Source organism: Phocoena phocoena, chromosome 2, assembly GCF_963924675.1.
Source record: "Phocoena phocoena chromosome 2, mPhoPho1.1, whole genome shotgun sequence".
In the NCBI taxonomy this organism is placed as follows: domain Eukaryota; kingdom Metazoa; phylum Chordata; class Mammalia; order Artiodactyla; family Phocoenidae; genus Phocoena; species Phocoena phocoena.
In genome coordinates this window covers 39966278-39990543 of record NC_089220.1, presented here as the reverse complement: position 1 = coordinate 39990543, position 24266 = coordinate 39966278, and the positions used below count along the sequence as shown (strand labels likewise).

The window sequence follows — 24266 nt, the reverse complement described above, 5'->3', positions numbered from 1 at the left end:
CAAATAATCAAAATTATTAGCTGTACTTATTTATCTCCTGTGTCTATATCAAATGTTGCTAAACTAACTGCTAATGCCTTGGACAGAGGAATAACATTAAGAGTTTTGGCCAAACTTCAAGCAAAATTTCATTTATAAGTGGCCTATAATCAAGACACTTTCTTTTACCTAAATCATTTGCCTTGGACTTGAAATGTAAACAAAAGATACCTAATGAGCTTACCAATTATTCTTCTCTACAAAGTTATTTATCTCCATTTTTATCTCCATTCCTGGTATATATCTATCTTTGAGGATAGTGCAGTATGAATTAACTTCCACATGCTGTTGTAGCCCAAATGGACATCCATATTTCTGGATAGATTCTTCTTTAAATGGTTAAAAATTATAGAATTCTAATAGGAACTCTTTTTATTCTGTTTGCAGCTATGTCATCTTATCTTTTAATTATTAAAACAGAGCTTCCTGCTGCTATTTCAGAATTTTTGTGTGGAGACCATAGTGGGTAAGAAAAAATATTTCACATTGTATCCATTCATTTATTAATTCAATAAATACATATTAAGCCCTCGTGGGAAGTAAAATAAATGTAGCCCCTGCCCTCAAGACACTTACAAATTAGGCAGAGGCAGAGTAATAATAGAGAAGAAAACACTCTGCAGATGTCTAGTGATGCTCCACTATGTGCAGAGCACTGCACTGTGAACCCTTTGATGTGCCAGTGTAATTCTTGCATTCCATGGGGGCATGAAAGGGCAGGACAGGTATGAGCTAGCTCTTGGAGAAGAGTAAAGGAGAAACTTCTGGATATGAAAGATTGGGTGGGGGATGGGGGAAGGCAGAAAGCACTGACAGTAAAGGTCTTATTGGAGGGGAGTGGATAATTCTGCTGCCACTTTTCAGCGAACCATAGTGATAAAGATAAATCAGAGTGATAACGTTACAACATACTTGTGTAAGATCCTGTTATACAGCATTCTTAGAAAAAATTTGTTTCATTTCCTGTTTTTTAACAATATTATAAACAATACTAAACCATGTTACACTGCCCTTCTCCTTTCTTATTTTAAAAATACTGGGCAGCTCAAGATCAAAAAAACAAACAACCCAATCCAAAAATGGGCAGAAGACCTAAATAGACATTTTTCTAAAGAAGATATACAGATTGCCAACAAACACATGAAAGGATGCTCAACATCGCTAATCATTAGAGAAATGCAAATCAAAACTACAATGAGGTATCACCTCACATCAGTCAGAATGGCCATCGTCAAAAAATCTACAAACAGTAAATGCTGGAGAGGGTGTGGAGAAAAGGGAACCCTCTTGTGCTGTTGGTAGGAATGTAACTTGTTACAGCCACTATGGAGAACAGTATGGAACAGTTCCTTAAAAAACTAAAATAGAACTACCATATGACCCAGCAATCCCACTACTGGGCATATACCCTGAGAAAACCATAATTCAAAAAGAGACATGTACCACAGTGTTCATTGCAGCTCTATTTACAATAGTCAGGACATGGAAGCAACCTAAGTGTCCATCGACAGATGAATGGATAAAGAAGATGTGGCACATATATACAATGGAATATTACTCAGCCATAAAAAGAAACGAAATTGAGTTATTTGTAGTGAGGTGGATGGACCTGGAGTCTGTCATACAGAGTGAAGTAAGTCAGAAAGAGAAAAACAAATGCCATATGCTAACACATATATATGGAGTCTAAAAAAAAATGGTTCTAATGAACCTAGGGGCAGGACAGGAATAAAGACACAGACGTAGAGAATGGACTTGAGGACGTGGGGGAAGGGTAAGCTGGGATGAAGTGAGAGAGTGGCATGGGCATATATACACTATGAAACATAAAATAGATAGCTAGTGGGAAGCAGCCGCATAGCACAGGGAGATCAGCTCAGTACTTTGTGACCACCAAGAGGGGTGGGATAGGGAGGGTGGGAGGGAGACTCAAGAGGGAGGGGATATGGGGATATAGGTATACGTATACCTGATTCACTTTGTTATACAGCAGAAACTAACACAACATTGTAAAGCAATTATACTCCAATAAAGATGTTAAAAAAACAATACTGGGTTCTAAAGACTATTGACTCATCTCTTTTTTATAGCAGAAAAAAACCAAATTAATTATACTTTTCCTTTTACTACGTATAACATGAAATTTTTAGAAAAATAAACTTGAAAAGACTAAATGAATCCTTTTAATTGTCATCAAATTATTATATATAGTTTCTAAACCACAACTCTAAAACCCGTCAGACTTTTAGATTTAAATGTTTGGTTGTTTTGCTCCAATATTTGAACTTGTTCTGGACTGCAGGGCAAGTTTTCAAAATTGAATTTTAGATTTTACAAGTTGGCTTCCATGAAAGAATTCTACTTAGACAACTGCAAATACATATTTATAAGGAAAATATGGTATAGTTTAAATCTGAATAAGAACCATCAAGAATATGTGATTGAAAAAAGGTAAGTAGAAGCCCTTAATGATTTTTCATCATTGGAATATATTGTGCCTTTGTATAGGTTTCCACATTCATTATCACATCAGATACAGCTACCTTGTTTTTTATTTTATCTATAGTTTTATCTAGTTACTTTTAAGTTTTTTGCTCTTATTTTGATCAACAGTTGCTAAATGACATACTTATGTGAAATTTGCCTTTGTATTTGCTGTAAAAATATTGAGGGCAACTTCTATTACTCAAAAAGTTCTATGCAAAGAACAAACGTATGGACACCAAAGGGGGAAAGCGGCAGGGAGCAGGGTCGTGGTGGGATAAATTGGGAGATTGGGATTGACATATATACACTAATATGTATAAAATAGATAACAAGAACCTGCTGTATAAAAAAATTTTTTTAATTCTACGCAGTAAATTTCTTTTACAATTTAGGTCTAAGAACTCAAGGCAATAAGAGGTGAAATAAAGAATGTTAGACTAAGAGTAAATTCTCTCCATTTCATATTCAGTAACCTCAGGAAATTAATTTAACTTCTTTTGGCCATATAATTTAATTTTGGGCCTGAGGTTTCTTCATCTGGCATAATGGTGGTGCCAGTACTGCCTTCTTAACAAAGTTGTTGAGATGACCAAATAAGATATTATAAATATACATGCTTTTGTAAGCTGATAGCATAGTGTAAATGTGGAGAATTAAGCAACTCCGTAATGTCGTATGTCAGTTATACCTCAAAAAAAAAAAAAAAAAACAAGGAATTCCAGTAATAATAACTATATAAAGGTAGTTTTTCCCTATTTGCTCTGACTGTCATATTTGAATGTATTGCATAAACTATGTTAATCCTACTAGTTGTCACATGTGTTCTCCTTTTTCTTGGTCCTGAATTTGATGACTTCTCTTTATTTTCTTTTTTATTGTCATATATCACAAGGACAAAAATACATATAAAATTTTAGAAATAATTAAGGTAGTATGTGACAGAACTGTTAAAACTTAGGTCTTCTTTTTCTAAAAGTGATGCTTTTACCATAGCTTCATTTTAAATCAGTTGTCATTTACTTTATTGGTTTTTTTCCTCTGATTTGTTTAAAGAAACAAATAAAAATTAACTCCATCTTATTCATATTAGTTGAAAATTGATTAAAATGTTATTTTTACATGTCAGAAATGAATTTTTAAAACTGTATACTTCAAAATACTGTGGCCAGTTTGCATCATCTCTGTTATGATGTTTTAAAATTGCACATCTTTTTAACAGCCTCATCTTGTTTTAAATGTAATGTATATTCACTTATTTTGGATTTCAAAGTTTTGAAAAGCATTAGTAAGTGACTAATTATATTAATTGGTTAGAATGCAGTTAAATCATTAGTCTTTAAACCTTAATGCTGTAAAATAATTAAGACACAAATGTTATGGTAATTGATTTAACTATCTGGGCAGTTTATTTCTAGGTAGAGTTACAGAGCAATATTTCTTCTGTGAGATTAATCTGATATTGATATGCTTTTAGGGTTTGAATTACAATGCATTGCAGTTAAGAATTTTCTGTTGTGCTTATTTTCTGTGTTATCCGTGAGATTTGATGTGCCTTTGTGAAAACTAAACCTTTATAAAGATGTTATCAAAAAGAAACTTTATTTTCATAATATCCTAATTTCAAAAATTATTATTAGAAGTCAGAAGCTATAATACTTATACCAAATTTTTATGAGGCACCTATATTTTCATAGAATAAGTTATATTCAGAAAAATCTATGGCTGTTAAAAGTTGGAAGCTCTCTGTTAACATTTAATGATCTTGTCAGCGGAATATGATTGACACAATTAAGTTGTCTTGCATTTGAGTTACATAATTGATATGGGATGTGAGTAAGATCCTAATTCAGAACATATGATACTCTTGTTCCATTCGAGAATGAAATTAAAGCAACTTATAAATAAATCTGGTTTTCATTAAAATACGGGAAAAAATCTGCATGCCAAAGCATTTGCAATACAGCTAAGGATCTATACTCTATATTTCATACTTGGAACATTTTTATCATATAGGATTAAATCCACAGATCAAACAAGTTTTCCAGGAAGTATAAAACTTTTTACTCTAATTCTTTTGGCTTGAAGAGAGTGTATATTTACAATAGATCACAGTAGGAAAATAGGGGTTTTGTTAGATAACTCTTTTTTCCCCCACTTAGGAAAAAATTTCAGGTTAGCATATTCTTCTAAAATCTTGAGTTATAAAATGTGCTTTTGCAATTTCTTTGTACTGGCTTGTATTTCTCAAGCTGGAGTTTTATTTTGTAAGTTTAATCATTTCTGTTCCTTGGAAAATATCCATTGCCAAGCACAATTCAGTTGACTGTGACATGCACATGAAATTTAAACTAACTTTACTGTGCATTACTGTATTGCCTTTATTTATTTATTTATTTATTTTTAACATCTTTATTGGAGTATAATTGCTTTACAATGGTGTGTTAGTTTCTGCTTTATAACAAAGTGAATCAGTTATACATATACATATGTTCCCATATCTCTTCCCTCTTGCGTCTCCCTCCCTCCCACCCTCCCTATCCCACCCCTGTATGTCGTCACAAACCACTGAGCTGATTTCCCTGTGCTATGTGGCTGCTTCCCACTAGCTATCTGTTTTACATTTGGTAGTGTATATATGTCCATGCCACTCTCTCACTTTGTCATAGCTTACCCATCCCCCTCCCCATATCCTCAAGTCCATTCTCTAGTAGGTCTGTGTCTTTATTCCCATTTTACCCCTAGGCTATTCATGACCTTTTTTTTTCTTAGATTCCATATATATGTGTTAGCATACAGTATTTGTTTTTCTCTTTCTGACTTACTTCATTCTGTATGACAGACTCCAGGTCCATCCACCTCACTACAAATACCTCAATTTCGTTTCTTTTTATGGCTGAGTAATATTCCATTGTATATATGTGCCACATCTTCTTTATCCATTCATCCGATGATGGACACTTAGGTTGTTTCCATCTCCAGGCTATTGTAAATAGAGCTGCAATGAACATTTTTGTACATGACTCTTTTTGAATTATGGTTTTCTCAGGGTATATGCCCAGTAGTGGGATTGCTGGGTCATATGGTAGTTCTATTTTTAGTTTTTTAAGGAACCTCCATACTGTTCTCCATAGTGGCTGTATCAATTTACATTCCCACCAACAGTGCAAGAGTGTTCCCTTTTCTCCACACCCTCTCCAGCATTTACTGTTTCTAGATTTTTTGATGATGTTCATTCTGACCGGTGTGAGATGATATCTCATTGTAGTTTTGATTTGCCTTTCTCTAATTATTAATGATGTTGAGCATTCTTTCATGTGTTTGTTGGCAATCTGCATATCTTCTTTGGAGAAATGTCTATTTAGGTCTTCTGCCCATTTTTGGATTGGATTGTTTGTTTTTTTGCAGCAAAAAGAATAAAATATCTAGGAATATACCTACCTAAGGAGACAAAAGACCTGTATGCAGAAAATTATAAGACACTGATGAAAGAAATTAAAGATGATACAAATAGATGGAGAGATATACCATGTTCTTGGATTGGAAGAATCAACATTGTGAAAATGACTCTACTACCCAAAGCAATCTACAGATTCAATGCAATCCCTGTCAAACTACCACTGGCATTTTTCACAACTAGAACAAAAAAATTCACAATTTGTATGGAAACACAAAAGATCCCGAATAGCCAAAGCAATCTTGAGAACGAAAAATGGAGCTGGAGGAATCAGGCTCCCTGACTTCAGACTATACTACAAAACTACAGTAATCAAGACAGTATGGTACTGGCACAGAAACAGAAATATAGATCAATGGAACAGTATAGAAAGCCCAGAGATAAACCTATGCACATGTGGTCACCTTATCTTTGATAAAGGAGGCAAGAATATACAGTGGAGAAAAGACAGTCTCTTCAATAAGTGGTGCTGGGAAAACTGGACAGGTACGTGTAAAAGTATGAAGTTAGAACACTCTCTAACACCATACACAAAAATAAACTCAAAATGGATTAAAGACCTAAATGTAAGGCCAGACACTATCAAACTCTTAGAGGAAAACATAGGCAGAACACTCTATGACATAAATCACAGCAAGATCCTTTATGACCCACCTCCTAGAGAAATGGAAATAAAAACAAAAATAAACAAATGGGACCTAATGAATCTTAAAAGCTTTTGCACAGCAAAGGAAACCATAAACAAGACCAAAAGACAACCCTCAGAATGGGAGAAAATATTTGCAAATGAAGCAACTGAGAAAGGATTAATCTCCAAGATTTACAAGTAGCTCATGCAGCTCAATGCCTTTATTTTTTTATTTTATTTTATTTTATTTTTTATAGGGTAGAGGGAAGTGGGAGAGAAAGTTTTTCTGTTTTTTTTTATAAATTTATTTATTTTATTTTATTTTATTTTATTTTTGGCTGCATTGGTTCTTCATTGCTGCACGCGGGCTTTTCTCTAGTTGTGGCGAGCGGGGGCTACTCTTCGTTGCGGTGTGCGGGCTTCTCGTTGTGGTGGCTTCTCGTTGTGGAGCACAGGCTCTAGGTGCATGGGCTTCAGTAGTTGTGGCACGTGGACTCAGTAGTTGTGGCTCATGGGCTGTAGAGCACAGGCTCAGTAGTTGTGGCGCACGGGCTTAGTTGCTCCGCGGCATGTGGGATCTTCTTGGACCAGGGATCGAACCCGTGTCCCCTGCATTGGCAGGCGGATTCTTAACCACTGCGCCACCAGGGAAGCCCAATGCCTTTATTTTTGATGAATGGTAAAGAAAAGCATTGTATTTATAATTGCCTGTATTAAGATAACTTAATTAAGATAAGAAATGATTAATATTAACCAGTAGCCAAACCAGGGATAGAGAAATTATTTTTTGCAATAGTTATTTTTAATATTAGGAATTAAAAGTTTAATCCTGTGAAGAGAGTGTAAAGAAATCACAATCTTGAGAAAAATGAGGCAGTATCTGAAAAAATACCATAAATTCAGAGTGACTCTTGAAGAATAGAGAGTATTTCCATTGCTCCTATTACTAAGATCATCATCATCCTTTTGCTGATTTTGCAGACATAGAATGAAGTTGTTGAACCAGATGATCTCTGAGGTCCCTTCTAGCTCTAACATTCAATAACTCTGTGATTCTGAGTTAACTGCTGGGAGGAGGTGAAGTTATCTTCTGGCCCCCAGTTCAGTGCTCTGGGCAATCATGTGGCTTCTACAGACATGAGTGAATTGTGATCTCAAATTATGAAGTTATAAAGTATATAATAGTGTATGTTATAAAGTTCAGAATTTCAAAGTGTTCCTAAGATTCTTATACAGGAGAAAAGAGTCTTTGGTCCTGAGGATTAATGTGCTCCCTTTGCCCAGCTCTCCCTTCGTGACAGCAGGGACAGCAGAATTAACAGATGGAATCTACTTTGGTGTGCCTCTGGGCCTTTTTTTCCCCTTGCGCTGCAACTGTCTGAGTCTCTTTTGGGTCCCAGAAGGAAGGAGATTTCAGGCATAGAGCCCTGGGCTTTTTGCCAGCTTCAGAAATTTAGCTGCCAGGTGTTCTTCAGTGAGGGTTATTTTGAAGTTCTCATTTTCATATGTATTCAAGAGTGATTAGAAGATGAATATGCCGAGGAGTGTCATGTTGTATTTGTAATCTCTGAACGCTCTTAGAACCTCCTGCATACCAGGACTTGAGGGGCATGTGCAAATGCAGGCCCATTAGCTAGAAATACTTATGTGTAGGTTTTAGTTTCTGGCACATGCATTTCCTAAAGATATGAGTTAGGGTGGAGAAGGGTGAGCTGTGCTCATGGTGTTGCTTATGCTGTTGCTCCATCTCTTGTTCTGTTAAAGAGGAAGTTGTCAGCACCCAACAGTACCTTTTATTGTGTATCTTTTTTTATTTTTTGGCTGCACTGCATGGCATGCGGAATCTTAGTTCCCTGACCAGGAATCGAAATCACACACCCAGGGAAGTCCAATAGTACCTTTTAAAGATACATTAAAGAGGACTTCTTCATACACCAAGGTATAAAAGAGACACAGTGAATCATTAAGTTTGTGTTAGAAGCCATGGGCAGAAGCCCATGTAGAGGAAAACCTTTTCTTTCTTTCCTTTTTTTCTTTTTTTAAAGTGAGATATTTACATATAACAACATTGTGTAAGTTTAAGGTGTCCAACATGTAGATTTGATATACTTATATACTGTGGTATGATTACCACTGTAGTGTTAGCTAATACCTCCATTACCTTATGTACTTATCACTTCTTTTCTGTAGTGAGAACATTTAACATCTAGTCTCTTAGCAACTTCCAAGCATATAAAATAGTTATGTTAACTATAATCACGTTGCTTTGCATTAGATTCCCAGAACTTATTCATCCTCTACCTGCAAGTCTGTACCATTTGATCAACATCTCCTCAGTCCCCCTACCCACCAGCCCCTGCTAACCACCATTCTACTGTTTCTACAAGTTCAGCTTTTTTAGATTCCAGAAATATGTGATACACAGTAGTTGTCTTTTTCTGTCTGACTTATCTCACTTAGCATAATGCTTACGTTGGTCTATTGATGTTATCACAAATGGCAAAATTTCTTTCTTTCTCATGACTGAATAATATTCCATCGTGTGTGCGTGCACCACATCTTCTTTATCGATTCATCCATTGACAGACACTTAGGTTGTTTCCATATCTTGGCTATTGTGAATAATGCTGCAATAAACATGGGAGTACAGATATCTTCTTGATATCCTGTTTTAATTTCCTTTAGATGTATGCCCAGAAGTGGGATTGTTGGACCAATCATATGGTAGTTCTGTTTTTAATTTTTTGAGGAACCAACATACTGTCTTCCATAGTGACTGAACCAATTCACATTCCCACCAACAGTGCACAAGTCTTCCCTTTTCTCCATATCCTTGTCAATACTTGTTATCTCTTGTCTTTTTTTTTTAAGATTTTTTTTTGATGTGGATCATTTTTAAAGTCTTTATTGAATTTGTTACAATATTGCTTCTGTTTTATATTTTGGTTTCTTGGCCGCGAGGCATTTGGGATCTTAGCTCCCTGACCAGGGATCGAACCTGCACCCCCTGCATTGGAAGGCGAAGACTTAACCACTGGACTGCCAGGGAAGTCCCTCTCTTGTCTTTTTGATGATACCTATACTAACAGGTGTGAGGTGATATTTCATTGTGCTTTTGATTTGTATTTCCCTGATGATTAGAGATGTTGATCATCTTTTCACATACCTATTGGCCATTCATCTTTTCACATACCTATTGGCCATTCATCTTTTCACATACCTATTGGCCATCTTCTTTGGAGAAAAAAATGTCTATTTCCCCTGCCCATTTTAAAATTAGATTGTTTGATTTTTTGCTATTGAACTGTGTGAGTTCTTTATGTATTTTGAATATTAGTCTCTTATCAGATACATGATTTGGAAATATTTTCTTCCATTCTGTAGATTGCCTTTTCATTTTGTTGATTGTTTCTTTTGCTGTACAGAAGCTTTTTATTTTGATATAGTTCCTTTCATTTTTGCTTTTGTTGCTTGTGCTTTTGGTGTCGTATTAAAAAAAAAAAACTGTTGCCACGACCAATGTCAAGAAGGTTTTTCCTTGTGTTTTCTTCTATAAGTTTTATAGTTTCAGGTCTTACATTTAAGTCTTTAATCTATTTCAAGTTAATTTTTGTGAATGCTGTAAGATAGATTTCATTTTTCTGTATATGGCTATCCAATTTTCCCAGTACAATTTATTGAAAAGACTTCTTTCCCCACTGAATATTCTTGGATCCTTTGTTGAATATTAGTCGACAGTATATGGGGTGGGGAGGGGGTATTCCTAGGCTCTCTAGTCTGTTCTGTTGGTCTGTGTGTCTATTTTTATGCCAGTACTATATTGTTTTGATTACTAAAGCTTTGTAGTATAGTTTGAAGTCAGCTGTGTTTTCTTTCTCAGGATTGCTTTGGCTATTTGGAGTCTTTTGTGGTTCCATACAAATTTTAGGATTGTTCTATTTTGGGAAATAATGTCATTGGAATTTTTTTTTTTTTTTTTTTTTTTTTTTTTTTTATGCGTTACGCGGGCCTCTCACTGTTGTGGCCTCTCCCGTTGCGGAGGACAGGCTCCGGACGCGCAGGCTCAGCGGCCATGGCTCACGGGCCCAGCCACTCCGCGGCATGTGGGATCCTCCCAGACCGGGGCACGAACCCGTGTCCCCTGCATCGGCAGGCGGACTCTCAACCACTGCGCCACCAGGGAAGCCCGTCATTGGAATTTGATAGCGATTGCATTGACTCTATTGATAGCTTTGGATAGTATGGACATTTTAACACTATTGATTCTTCTGATCCACGAACACAGACTGGATATCTTTCCATTTGTCTGTGTCTTCAGTTTCTTTCATTTAAGCGTTATAGTTTTCAGTGTACTAATCTTTCACTTCCTTTGTTAAATAGTCATAAGTTTTATTGCTTTCATGCTATTGTGAATGGGATTGTTTTCTTTATTTCTTTTTCAGATATTTCTTTGTCAGTTTATAAAAACACAATTGATTTCTGTATGTTGATTTTGTATCCTTCAACTTTACATAATTTGTTGATTAGCTCTAACAGTTTTTTGGTTGCAGTCTTCAGGATTTTCTATATATAAGATCATATCCACAAATAAAGACAGATTTACTTCTTTTCCAATTTGTATGCCATTTATTTCTTTCTCTTGCCTGATTGCTCTAGCTAGGACTTCCATGTTGAATAAGAGTGGAATAACTATTCAACTATGTTGAATAAGAGTGGTAAGAGTAGGCACCCCGGTCTTGTTCCTGATCTTAGAGAAGAAGCCTTCAACCTATAGCCTTTATTATATTGAGATTTGTTCCCTCTATATCAAATTTGTTGAAGGTTTTTATCATGAAGGGATATTGTATTTTGTCACATGCTTTTTTTTGCAGCTATTGAGATGATCATATGTTTTTTATCTTTCATTCTGTTAATGTGCTATATCATGTTGATTGATTTTCATATGTTGATCCACCCTTGCATCCCATGGATAAATCTCACTTGACCATAGTGTATGATCCTTTTAATGTGCTGTTGAATTCAGTTTGCTAATATTTTGTTGAGAATTTTTATAATATATTCACCAGGATTATTGGTCTGTAGTTTTGTTTTTTTTTGCAATGTCCTTATGTGGCTTTGATAGTAGGGTATGCTGGCCTCATAAAATGAGTTTGGGAGTTTTTGCTCCACTCCAATTTTGGGGAAGAGTTTGAGAAGTAGTGGCATTAATTTTTCTTGAAATGTTTGGTAGAATTCACCAATAAAACCATGGGTCCTGGGCTTTTCTTTGTTGGTGGGTTTTTGATTACTGATTCAGTGTTCTTACTCATTATTGGTCTGTTCGTACTTTTTAGTTCTTCCTGATTCAGTCTTGGTATATTGTACATTTCTAGGAATTTGTCCTGTCCATTTTCTTAATTTAACAGGCAGTGGGAGACTTTGGCTCTCTGGTAGTGAAAGGATACATTATAACCAATTGGAAATTCTGAGAGCATCTACCAAATGACTTGAAAAAGTAATACCTATTGTCTTTGATGCTCCCAGCTCTCATATTAGCATGAATTTTACTTTGTTACCATTGTGCATGTGTATATATGCATATGTTTCAGTGTAAAAATATGACAGCTACATTGCAGAAAATTTAGAAGAGAAAGCAAATAAAAATTATGCAATTACCTAATCACTGTTATCATTTTATTTCCTTTGAATTTTTCCCAAAAAGCATTTTTCAAGTATAGTTAATAATATTTATTTTGTATTTCTATCATTAGTATTTTCTATTTTACTAAATGTTTTTTTCAAAAGGTGCTTAACATTCCATTGAGTGTGCTTTTTTAAAAAAAATTTTATTGGATTATAGTTGATTTACAATGTGTTAGTTTCAGGTGTACAGCAAAATGAATCAGTTATACATGTACATATATCCAATAAAATTTTTTTTAAAAGGAGTGTGCTGTTTTTGACATAAGCATTTTCTATTGTTAGATATATAGGATTTTCCCTCAACTTTCTAATATTATAATAATGTTGTAGTCACAGCTTCATGCACATAGAATTCTTTATATTTTAGATTATTCTCTTAGAGTAGATTTCCACATTTTTATTGTCCTTTGTACATATTATCAAGGTTTTTCCAAAAGATAATGCTAATTGACAAGATCATTAGCAATGTGTGAAGGACCAATTATTCCACATCCTTGAATATTATTTTTTTAATATTTTTACTCATTTAATTTCTATAGCCTTATTATTTCTTTAATTAGCACCAGAGATTGGGTTTTTCTTCATGTGTATTTACTAGTTGTACTTCTTTCATGAATTGTTTAATTTTTATGTACTAAAGCAAAGTCTTTACTATTAAAGTCTTGGGGGAATTGTCTAATTTTTAAAAACTTCAACACATGTATTTTTATATTGAAAAATTAAAACCATGTATATGCAACCAGTAAATAAAATAAAAATTTCTCGATGCTGCTACATAGAAATATCCACTTTTGGTATTTTAAGTATATCTTTCTGACTTTTTTAAAATGTGCATCCATTTTTTTTTAAATAATCAAATACACTATCACACGTTTAATCTACCTTTTCTCATTCATTATTCTATTGCCTTTATATGAAAAATATCATATGTTTTCTCCTGGTAGTTCATGCCCTTTCCTGAAAATTTGAAAAATATGGAAAACTATAAAGAAGAAAAAGTACCCATCATTCTACCACCCAGGGATAATGGCTATCAATATATTGCAGTTCCTTTCCATTTTTAATGAATCTATATTTTCCCTCAAACTTGTTATCATACTAAATATATTTATGATATATTCAGTATATTATTATACTTATAAAATGTTTTTTTATGATTGTCCGATAGTCTCAATTTATTTTAAAATTGTCATGGTCTTAGATGTTTGTTTCCAATTTTCATTATTTTAAATGTTTTCGGTAAACATCTTTTTACAAAAATGTTCTTATCGATGATTGTTTTCTATTTTTAATAGTCATTTGTTAAGTGTCAAATATTTTAAGGCTCTCAGTATCTATTGCCAAACTGCTTTCCAGAAAGGTAATTTACACAGTTTATACTTTTACTAGTTTTGTGTACATCTCATCACTCTTCACTCACATTGTCTATTATCTTACTTTAAAATATTTGCTAATTTGGTAGTTGAAAAATGGCATCTCATTGTTTTGATACATTTTTTAATGTGAATTCATTAACAAGAATAATAGGATCCCACAAGAACATATTTTAACAAAAAGAAGTAGGCTTTTCCTAATGGGTGGTTGTAATGGTTATACTGTATGAGTGTGTGTGTGTGTGTGTGTGTGTGTGTGTGTGTGTGTGTAAACACAAACACTGAAGTCCTGTGCCTAAAATAGAACTTTTTTTCCTAATAGGTCTTGGTATCTTGATGGAGAAACACTGCTAATAATCATCTGTGTTGCCATTGTGTTCCCTCTTGCACTTCTTCCTAAAATAGGTAAGTCTTTATAGAAGAGGACATTATTTGTTTAGAAGAAAAGAAAAAGAAAATACTATTAAGGGGCTTTTAAATTTCATAGTACCACATTTTTAGCAGAAGGTGGTTGTGAATAATTTTGAACTTGGACTTTTAGGTTGTTCAGCTTTCAGCCCTGCCTAGTTAACCTATTACTTGGTTTGCAGTAGTATTTTGTCTGCCCCACTAAAATAAAACCTTTACAACGGAACATTAAAGAGCAGCCTTTCCTTACAGTGTACCATTAGTGGTAAGCCAGTTCCAATTCTGCTGTACAGAGCTACATAAATGATCTGTGACAGATAGTTGGAATGTTGTTATTCTCAGCCCTAAGCCCCAGATACCAAGCACTGTAATAAAAAACATGCCCAAGATGTATAGCTTTAGCTGCACGTTAGGATCACTTTCCTTATAAATTGCTTTTTATTTTACTGTTATTTTACAGGCTTTCTTGGCTACACAAGTAGTTTATCATTTTTCTTTATGGTGTTCTTTGCTCTTGTGGTAAGTTTAAAATATAGTGTATTGCTTATCTCCTCACAAAAATTGAACTCATTGTGTTAATGTCTTTTTTCTCTTAACTCTGTTTTTTGTTGGGAAGGTATCCCATTTTATTTCAACGTGTTATTAAAAGCACTTTTATTCTGCAAAACTGTTTCCTTCATTGTATCTATTTTGAAGAGGCTTAGCTAGAATAGCATTTCAAATTCAGTTTCTCTTCTGGTTAACTAGAGAGGAGAGCATACCAATTCTGTTAAAACCTTAGATGGAGTATAATTCTTTGGCTAGGTGTATGTATCCATTTATTTCTGTACAATATTGTGTGTGTATGTTTTGGAGGATACTCAAGCATGAGAATCAGGCTGGTTCTAATCCGTAAAATCAATTTGGTTCTAGTCATCTTAATTTTTGAAACTTTGTTCCATTAACGAAACCATAGCTTCAGGGGCTTAACTGTTGATGAGATCTAGTAAGAATTGGAGTGCCTGAATTCTATCTGGTCTGGTTTATTCAGCGTGGTTAAGCTCTCATGAAAAGCCTGCTGCAAAGAAATTTTTTTTTTCACATGTGGAATGTTTTTTTAAATTAGCCCATTTTTGTTATAACGTAGGAAAAATATCTCTCAGATGGTAAACTTTATTCTAATATTTATTAAATAATTTAATATAAAGATAAGAGAATTTTTAAAAAAAGGATAAAAGAGAATTTGAATTTCTTATTTCTTTTAAATTCTTCTAAAACAGATTTTAACATTCCGAAGATTGTATTTTTGTGTGAAATTTTGGAAAAAAAATCCTTTTTCTTTTTGCTTAGCAGTTTATTCCATAGTCAGTCTGTCAAACCTTAAGTAGGATTAAACATTTTAAACTTGCCAAGATACATACCTAAATGGCTTGATTAAGCTCTTAAAATCATAAGCTTATTTAAATTCTCCTTTGTTATTGAGAAATGAATGAAAGGAAAATGCCATCCAATAGAGCAAGACAACACATCATTAGTTAAACCATATAACAGAACCGGATTTCCAAGCTGTCAAAACATTTAGGATGCATTTAACTTAGGCTAAACTATCTGCTGGGATACAAGGATAAAACAACTTTAGATTATTTAAATGAAGTGAAAGTGACCCTGGTTTCAGTGTACAGAAATATTTATACTTTAATGAATGCTCTTAAAACTAAAAATACTTACCAGTGCTTACATTTAATCATTTGTTGAATTTATCAACATTAAAATCATTGCCCTCCCCCGCAAAAATTGCCCAACTTGTATCTTACAAGTAAGTGAATTGAACATACACTGTTTAAAATAAATAATCTATTGCTAATAATTCTTTTTTTCATTTCTAATATCCTACTGGTCTTATTTATTTATTTTATTTTTTTGGCTGCATTGGGTCTTCATTGCTGCGTGCAGGCTTTCTCTAGTTGCGGCGAGCAGGGGCTACTCTTCGTTGTGGTGGCTTCTCTTGTTGCCAAGCACGGGACGGGCTCTAGGAGCATGGGCTTCAGTAGTTGTAGCGCATGAGCTCAGTAGTTGTGTCTTGCGGGCTCTAGAGCACAGGCTCAGTAGTTGTGGCACATGGGCTTAGTTGCTCCACGGCATGTGGGATCTTCCCGGACCAGGGCTCAAGCCCATGTCCCCTGAGTTGGCAGGCAGATTCTTAATCACTGTGCCACCAGGGAAGCTGGAACATACACTTTTTTTTTTTAAGATTTTTTTCTATTTTATTGAGATATAATTGACATTATAAAGGTATAAACTTACAGCGCTGCATAAGTTTAAGGTATGCAGCATAATGACGACTTACATATATTGCGAGATGATTACCACAATAAGTTTACTTAACATCCATGAACACACTTTTTAGGTGCCACATTAAGAGGGAAACAACAAATAATTTCATCACAGTTTGATTATTGAGAAGCATCTACATGGTTTTGAGTGGCCTATATTTGCAAATTAACATATGGATATTAAAGAGAATCAGTGTACACACATTGAATATTTTCCTCACAGATAATTGACCACACACGCATTGTATAGTTAGGAGTAATTTGGTTTTTATAGCCAATAATTTGAAGCAGGTAAAATGTATTGATACAACATGTCTATTGTAGTTTTCACAGTTTTCATTTCTGTCATGGCAGATACTCTTTAATTTGATGCAGATTCCTGCTGTAGCTGTCATATGGAAATAATACCCTTATTCTGCATTTATTATGCTTTACAAACCGTCTGCTCAGATTTTACCTAGGAGCACAATTTAAATTTGGTCTACAATGGGACAGTGAAGACACTGTATACTTTCTTCTTAAGTCTCTTTTTAATTGGCATATAGGCATACCTCAGAGATATTGCGGGTTTGGTCCCAGACCACTGCAATAAACCTAGTATTGTAATAAAGCGAGTGACACAAAGTTTTTGGTTTCCCAGTGCATATAAAAGTTATGTTTACCCTATACTGTAAACTATTAAGTGTACAATAGCATTATGTCTAAGAAAACAATGTACATACCTTAATTTAAAAATACTTTATTGCTTACTCAGACATAGAAAGAATGAAATAATGCCATTTGCAGCAACATGGATAGACCTAGAGATTAACATACTAAGTGAAGGAAGTCAGACAGAGAAAGACAAAGATCATATGATATCACTTACATGTGAAATCTAAAAAAAAAAATGACACAAATAAACTTATTTACAAAACAGAAACAGACTCACAGACATAGAAAACAAACTTATGATTACCAAAGGGAAAGAGGGGGAGGGATGAATTAGGAGTTTGAGATTAACAGATATACATACTATATATAAAATAGGTAAATGACAAGGACCTACTGTATGGCACAGGGAACTATATTCAATACCTTGCAATAACCTACAATGTAAAAGAAAAAAATTGCTAAGAAATGCTAATCATCATCTGAGCCTTCAGTGAGTTGTAATCTTTTTTGCTGGTGGAAGGTCTTACCTTGATATTGACGGCTGCTGACTGATCAGGGTGGTGGTTGCTAAAGGTTGGGGAGGCTGTGACAATTTCTTAAAATAAGACAACAGTGAAGATTGCTGCATCGATTGGCCCTTCCTTTCATGAATGATTTCCTGCAGCATGCAATGCTGCTTGATAGCACTTTACCCACAGTAGAACTTCTTTCAAAATTGGAGTCAATCTTTTCAAACCCTGCCACTGCTTCACCAATTAAGTTTATGTAATATTTTAAATCCTTTGTATTCATCTCAACAATCTTCACAGCATCTTCACCAGGAGTAGATTCCATCTCAAGAAACCACTTTCTTTGCTCATCCATAAAAAGCAACTCTGGACCCATTCAAGTTTTGTCATGAGATTGCAGCAATTCAGTCACATCTTCAGGCTCCATGTCTAATTCTAGTTCTCTTGCTCTTTCCACCACATCTGTAGTGACTTCCTCCACTGAAGCCTCGAACCCCTCAAAGTCATCCATGAGTGTTGGAATCAACTTCTTCCAAACTTCTGTTAATGTTGATATTGTGATCTCTTCCCATGAATCAAATATGCACTTAATGGCATCTAGAATGATGAATCCTTTCCAGATGGTTTTCAGTTTACTTTGTTCAGCTCCATCAGAGGAATCACCATCTCCAGCAGCTATAGCCTTATGCAATTGTTTCTTAAAGAATAAGACTTGAAAGTCAATATTACCCCTCAGTCCATGGGCTGCAGAATGGATGTTGTGTAGTGAGAGGCCCACGCACCGTGATGAAGAGTGGCCCCCACTTGCCGCAACTAGAGAAAGCCCTTGCACAGAAACGAAGACCCAACACAGCCAAAAATAAATAAATAAATAAATTAATTAATAAAAATAATAAAATAACAAACCCTACATTAAAAATAAAAGTTAAAAAAAAAAAAAGAATGGATGTTGTGTTAGGAGGCATGAAAACAACATGAATCTTGTTGCACATCTCCATCAGAGCTCTAGGGTAACCAGGTGCATTGTCAATGAGCAGGTTCCAGGGCACATGGCCTCTGTAGTTTGCGGCACATGGGCTCTCTAGTTGAGGTGTGCAAGCTCAGTAGTTGCGGCGCGTGGGCTTAGGTGCTCCATGTGGCATGTGGGAACCTAGTTCCTCGACCAGGGATCAAACCTGCATCCCCTGCATTGGAAGGTGGATTCTTTACCACTGGACCACCAGGGAAGTCCCCAAGCAATAGTATTTTGAAAGGAATCTTCTTTTCTGAGCAGTAGTTCTCAACAGTGGGCTTAAAATAATAAACAGATGTGTTGTCATCAAGGCTTTGTTGTTCCATTTATAGAGCACAGGCAGAGTAGATTTAGCATAATTCTTAAGGGTCCTAGGATTTGGGGAATGGTAAATTAGCATTGTATTCAGCTGAAAGTCACCAGCTGCATTAGCCCCTAACAAGAGAGTCAGGCTATCCTTTGAAGCTCTGAAACCAGGCATTGGCTTCTCCTCTAGCTATGAAAGTCCTAAATGGCATCTTCTTCCAGTAGAAGGCTGTTTGGTCTGTATTGAAAATCTGTTGTTCAGTGTAGTCACCTTCGTTAATGATCATTGCTAGAACTTCTGGATAACTTGCTGCAGCTCCTACATGAGCACTTGCTGCTTCACCTTGCACTTCTGTGTTATGGAGACGGCTTCTTTCCTTGAACCTCATGAACCAACATCTGCTAGCTTCAGACTTTTCTTCTGCAGCTTCCTCACCTCTCTCAGTCTTCATAGAATTGAAGCGAGCTAGGGCCTTGCTCTGGATTTGGCTTTGGCTTAAGGGAATGTTGTGGCTGGTTTGATTTTCTATCCAGATCATTAAAACTTTCTCCATATCAGCAGTAAGGCTGTTTCACCTTTTTTTATCATTTGTGTGTTTACTGGAGTAGCACTTTTCATTTCCTTCAGGAACTGTTCCTTTGCATCCACAACTTGGCTAACAGTCTGGTACAAGAGGGCTAGCTCTTAGCTTATCTCAATTTTCAACATGCCTTCCTCACTGAGCTTAATCATTTCTAGCTTTTGATCTAAAGTGAGAGATTTGCAACTCTTCCTTTCTATTGAACCATTAGAGGCCATTGTAGGGTTATAAATTGGCCTAATTTCAATATTGTTGTGTCTCAGGGAATAGGGAGGCCTGAGGAGAGGGAGAGAGACGAGAACTGCCTGTTAGTGGAGCAGTCAGAGCACACACAGCATCTATGAATTAAGTTCGCCCTCTTATATGGGCATAGTTCATGGCACCCCAAGATAATTACAGTAGTTACCTCAAAGATCACGGATCACAGATCATCAGTCACTATAACAAACATGATAGTAATGAAAAAGTTTGAAATATTTTGAGAATTACCAAAATGTGACACAGAGACACGAAGTGAGCAAATGCTCTTGGAAAAATGGTGCCCATAACCTTGCTCAGTGCAGGGCTGCCACAAACCTTCAATCCATTAAAAAACACAGTATCTGTGAAGTGCAATAAAGTAAAGCACAATAAAATGAGGTATGCCTGAATTTACTTTAGACTTTCTAAGTATTAGGTTTAAAAATACACAGTGGTTAAGGAAAACATGTATATATTAACCCCAATTTTTTTGATGGATTCAAATTTTTTTTCCATTGCACCTTTTTTCACTGATTATTTTTTTCAGTATGTTTGTATCCATAAATCTGTATAGCATTTATATTACATTTTTAAAAATCTGTCCAGAAAACTATTATTTTCTTAAATTATACTCTCCAAACAGCATAAATCAAAACCTATACTCTTTTCTATTGTCCCAGATCCTTATTTTGCTTAAAAGTTTTTTTTTTTTTTTTTTAAAGGTTTCCATCTTTTTTTTTTTTTTTTTCCAAATGTTGGGGGTAGGCGTTTATTAATTAATTTATTTATTTTGGCTGTGTTGGGTCTTCGTTTCTGTGCGAGGGCTTTCTCTAATTGTGGCGAGCGGGGGCCCCTCTTCATCGCGGTGCGCGGGCCTCTCACTATCGCGGCCTCTTGTCGCAGAGCACAGGCTCCAGACGCGCAGGCTCAGTAGTTGTGGTTCACGGGCCCAGTTGCTCCGTGGCATGTGGGATCCTCCCAGACCAGGGCTCGAACCCGTGTCCCCTGCATTAGCAGGCAGATTCTCAACCACTGCGCCACCAGGGAAGCCCCTGCTTAAAAGTTTTTGACATAAATTTTTGGCCCTGCTGAAATACCTAAAATTTTAAAAATAAATTTTATTTTAGCAGTGGCTCAGCATGACGGTACCTTTTTTGGTCCATTTTTGAACAAAAAATTCTGTCTTGAGTACAGGTTAGTATTCTAATACTAATATTTGAAGTAATATTTTAATAAGTCAGTAATGAAAATAGAGAACTATTTGAATCGATTTTGGTTAGATTTGGATCTCCTGCTGAGCACTATGGTAGGCATTAGAGTTGTGGGAGATTAATCAGGACACTACTCTTTTTTTTTTTTTTTAACATCTTTATTGGGGTACAATTGCTTTACAATGGTGTGTTAGTTTCTGCTTTATAACAAAGTGAATCAGCCATACATATACATATGCTCCCATGTGTCTTCCCTCTTGCATCTCCCTCCCTCCCACTCTCCCCCTCCCACCCCTCCAGGCTGTCCCAAAGCCCCGAGCTAATATCCCTGTGCCTTGCGGCTGCTTCCCCCTAGCTATCTACCTTTCTACGTTTGTTAGTGTGTATATGTCCATGACTCTCTCGCCCTGTCAAAACTCACCCTTCCCCCTCCCCATATCCTCAAGTCCGTTCTCCAGTAGGTCTGCGCCTCTATTCCTGTCTTATCCCCAGGCTCTTCATGACATTTTTTTCCTTTAAATTCCATATATATGTGTTAGCATACGGTATTTGTCTTTTTCTTTCTGACTTACTTCACTCTGTATGACAGACTCTAGGTCTATCCATCTCATTACAAATAACTCAATTTCATTTCTTTTTAAGGCTGAGTAATATTCCATTGTGTATATGTGCCACATCTTCTTTATCCATTCGTCAGATGATGGGCGCTTAGGTTCTTTCCATCTCTGGGCTATTGTAAATAGAGCTGCAATGAACATTTTGGTACATGACTCTTTTTGAATTTTGGTTTTCTCAGGGTATATGCCCAGTAGTGGGATTGCTGGGTCATATGGTAATTCTATTTGTAGTTTTTTAAGGAACCTCCATACTGTTCTCCATAGTGGCTGAACCAATTCACATTCCCACCAGCAGTGCAAGAGTGTCCCCTTTTCTCCACACCCTCTCCAGCATTTATTGTTTCTAGATTTTTTGATGATGGCCATTCTGACTGGTGTGAGATGATATCTCATTGTAGTTTTGATTTGCATTTCTCTAATGATTAGCGATGTTGAGCATTCTTTCATGTGTTTGTTGGCATTCTTTATATCTTCTTTGGAGAAATGTCTGTTTAGGTCCTCTGCCCATTTTTGGATGGGGTTGTTTGTTTTTCTGTTATTGAGCTGCATGAGCTGCTTGTAAATTTTGGAGATTAATCCTTTGTCAGTTGCTTCATTTGCAAATGTTTTCTCCCATTCTGAGGGTTGTCTTTTGGTCTTGGTTATGGTTTCCTTTGCTGTGCAAAAGCTTTGAAGTTTCATTAGGTCCCATTTGTTTATTTTTGTTTTTATTTCCATTACTCTAGGTGGGTCAGAAAGGATCTTGCTGTGATTTATATCATAGAGTGTTCTTCCTATGTTTTCCTCTAAGAGTTTGATAGTTTCTGGCCTTACATTTAGGTCTTTAATCCATTATGAGCTTATTTTTGTGTATGGTGTTAGGGAGTGATCTAATCTCATACTTTTACATGTACCTGTCCAGTTTTCCCAGCACCATTTATTGAAGAGGCTGTCCTTTCTCCACTGTACATCCCTGCCTCCTTTATCAAAGATAAGGTGTCCATATGTGCGTGGGTTTATCTCTGGGCTTTCTATCCTGTTCCACTGATCTATCTTTCTGTTTTTGTGCCAGTACCATACTGTCTTGATTACTGTTGCTTTGTAGTATAGTCTGAAGTCAGGGAGCCTGATTCCTCCAGCTCCTTTTTTCGTTCTCAAGATTGCTTTGGCTATTCAGGGTCTTTTGTGTTTCCATACAAATTGCAAAATATTTTGTTCTAGTTCTGTGAAAAATGCCAGTGGTAGTTTGATAGGGATTGCATTGAATCTGTAGATTGCTTTGGGTAGTAGAGTCATTTTCACAATGTTGATTCTTCCCATCCAAGAACATGGTATATCTCTCCATCTATTTGTATCATCTTTAATTTCTTTCATCAGTGTCTTATAATTTTCTGCATACAGGTCTTTCGTATCCTTAGGTAGGTTTATTCCTAGATATTTTATTCTTTTTGTTGCAATGGTAAATGGGAGTGTTTTCTTGATTTCACTTTCAGATTTTTCATCATTAGTATATAGGAATGCCAGAGATTTCTGTGCATTAATTTTGTATCCTGCTACTTTACCAAATTCATTGATTAGCTCTAGTAGTTTTCTGGTAGCATCTTTAGGATTCTCTATGTATAGTATCATGTCATCTGCAAACAGTGACAGCTTTACTTCTTCTTTTCCGATTTGGATTCCTTTTATTTCCTTTTCTTCTCTGATTGCTGTGGCTAAAACTTCCAAAACTATGTTGAATAAGAGTGGTGAGAGTGGGCAACCTTGTCTTGTTCCTGATCTTAGTGGAAATGCTTTCAGTTTTTCACCATTGAGGATGATGTTTGCTGTGGGCTTGTCATATATGGCTTTTATTATGTTGAGGAAAGTTCCCTCTATGCCTACTTTCTGGAGGGTTTTTATCATAAATGGGTGTTGAATTTTGTCGAAAGCTTTCTCTGCATCTATTGAGATGATCATATGGTTTTTCTCCTTCAATTTGTTAATATGGTTTATCACATTGATAGATTTGCGTATATTGAAGAATCCTTGCATTCCTGGAATAAACCCCACTTGATCATGGTGTATGATCCTTTTAATGTGCTGCTGGATTCTGTTTGCTAGTATTGTGTTGAGGATTTTTGCATCTATGTTCATCAGTGATATTGGCCTGTAGTTTTCTTTCTTTGTGACATCCTTGTCTGGTTTTGGTATGAAGGTGATGGTGGCCTCGTAGAAGGAATTTGGGAGTGTTCCTCCCTCTGCTATATTTTGGAAGAGTTCGAGAAGGATAGGTGTTAGCTCTTCTCTAAACGTTTGATAGAATTCACCTGTGAAGCCATCTGGTCCTGGGCTTTTGTTTGTTGGAAGATTTTTAATCACAGTTTCAATTTCAGTGCTTGTGATTGGTCTGTTCATATTTTCTATTTCTTCCTGATTCAGTCTTGGCAGGTTGTGCATTTCTAAGAATTTGTCCATTTCTTCCAGATTGTCCATTTTATTGGCATAGAGTTGCTTGTAGTAATCTCTCATGATTTTTTTTATTTCTGCAGTGTCAGTTGTTACTTCTCCTTTTTCATTTCTAATTCTATTGATTTGAGTCTTCTCCCTTTTTTTCTTGATGAGTCTGGCTAGTGGTTTATCTATTTTGTTTATCTTCTCAAAGAACCAGCTTTTAGTTTTATTGATCTTTGCTATCGTTTCCTTCATTTCTTTTTCATTTATTTCTGATCTGATTTTTATGATTTCTTTCCTTCTGCTAGCTTTGGGGCTTTTTTGTTCTTCTTTCTCTAATTGCT

The 24266-nt window shown here is 35.6% G+C and overlaps 1 protein-coding gene across 1 annotated transcript in view; it reads left to right on the top strand.

Moving 5' to 3' along the window:
• Window positions 1–24266, top strand: part of SLC38A6 (solute carrier family 38 member 6) — a 79075-nt gene that overhangs the window by 40525 nt on the left and 14284 nt on the right. Inside the window, exons 6-8 of the mRNA XM_065872537.1 lie at window positions 427–505; window positions 13986–14068; window positions 14532–14590. Of these exons, the coding sequence (XP_065728609.1) occupies window positions 427–505; window positions 13986–14068; window positions 14532–14590 (221 nt within the window). The remainder of the gene's footprint in view (window positions 1–426; window positions 506–13985; window positions 14069–14531; window positions 14591–24266) is intronic.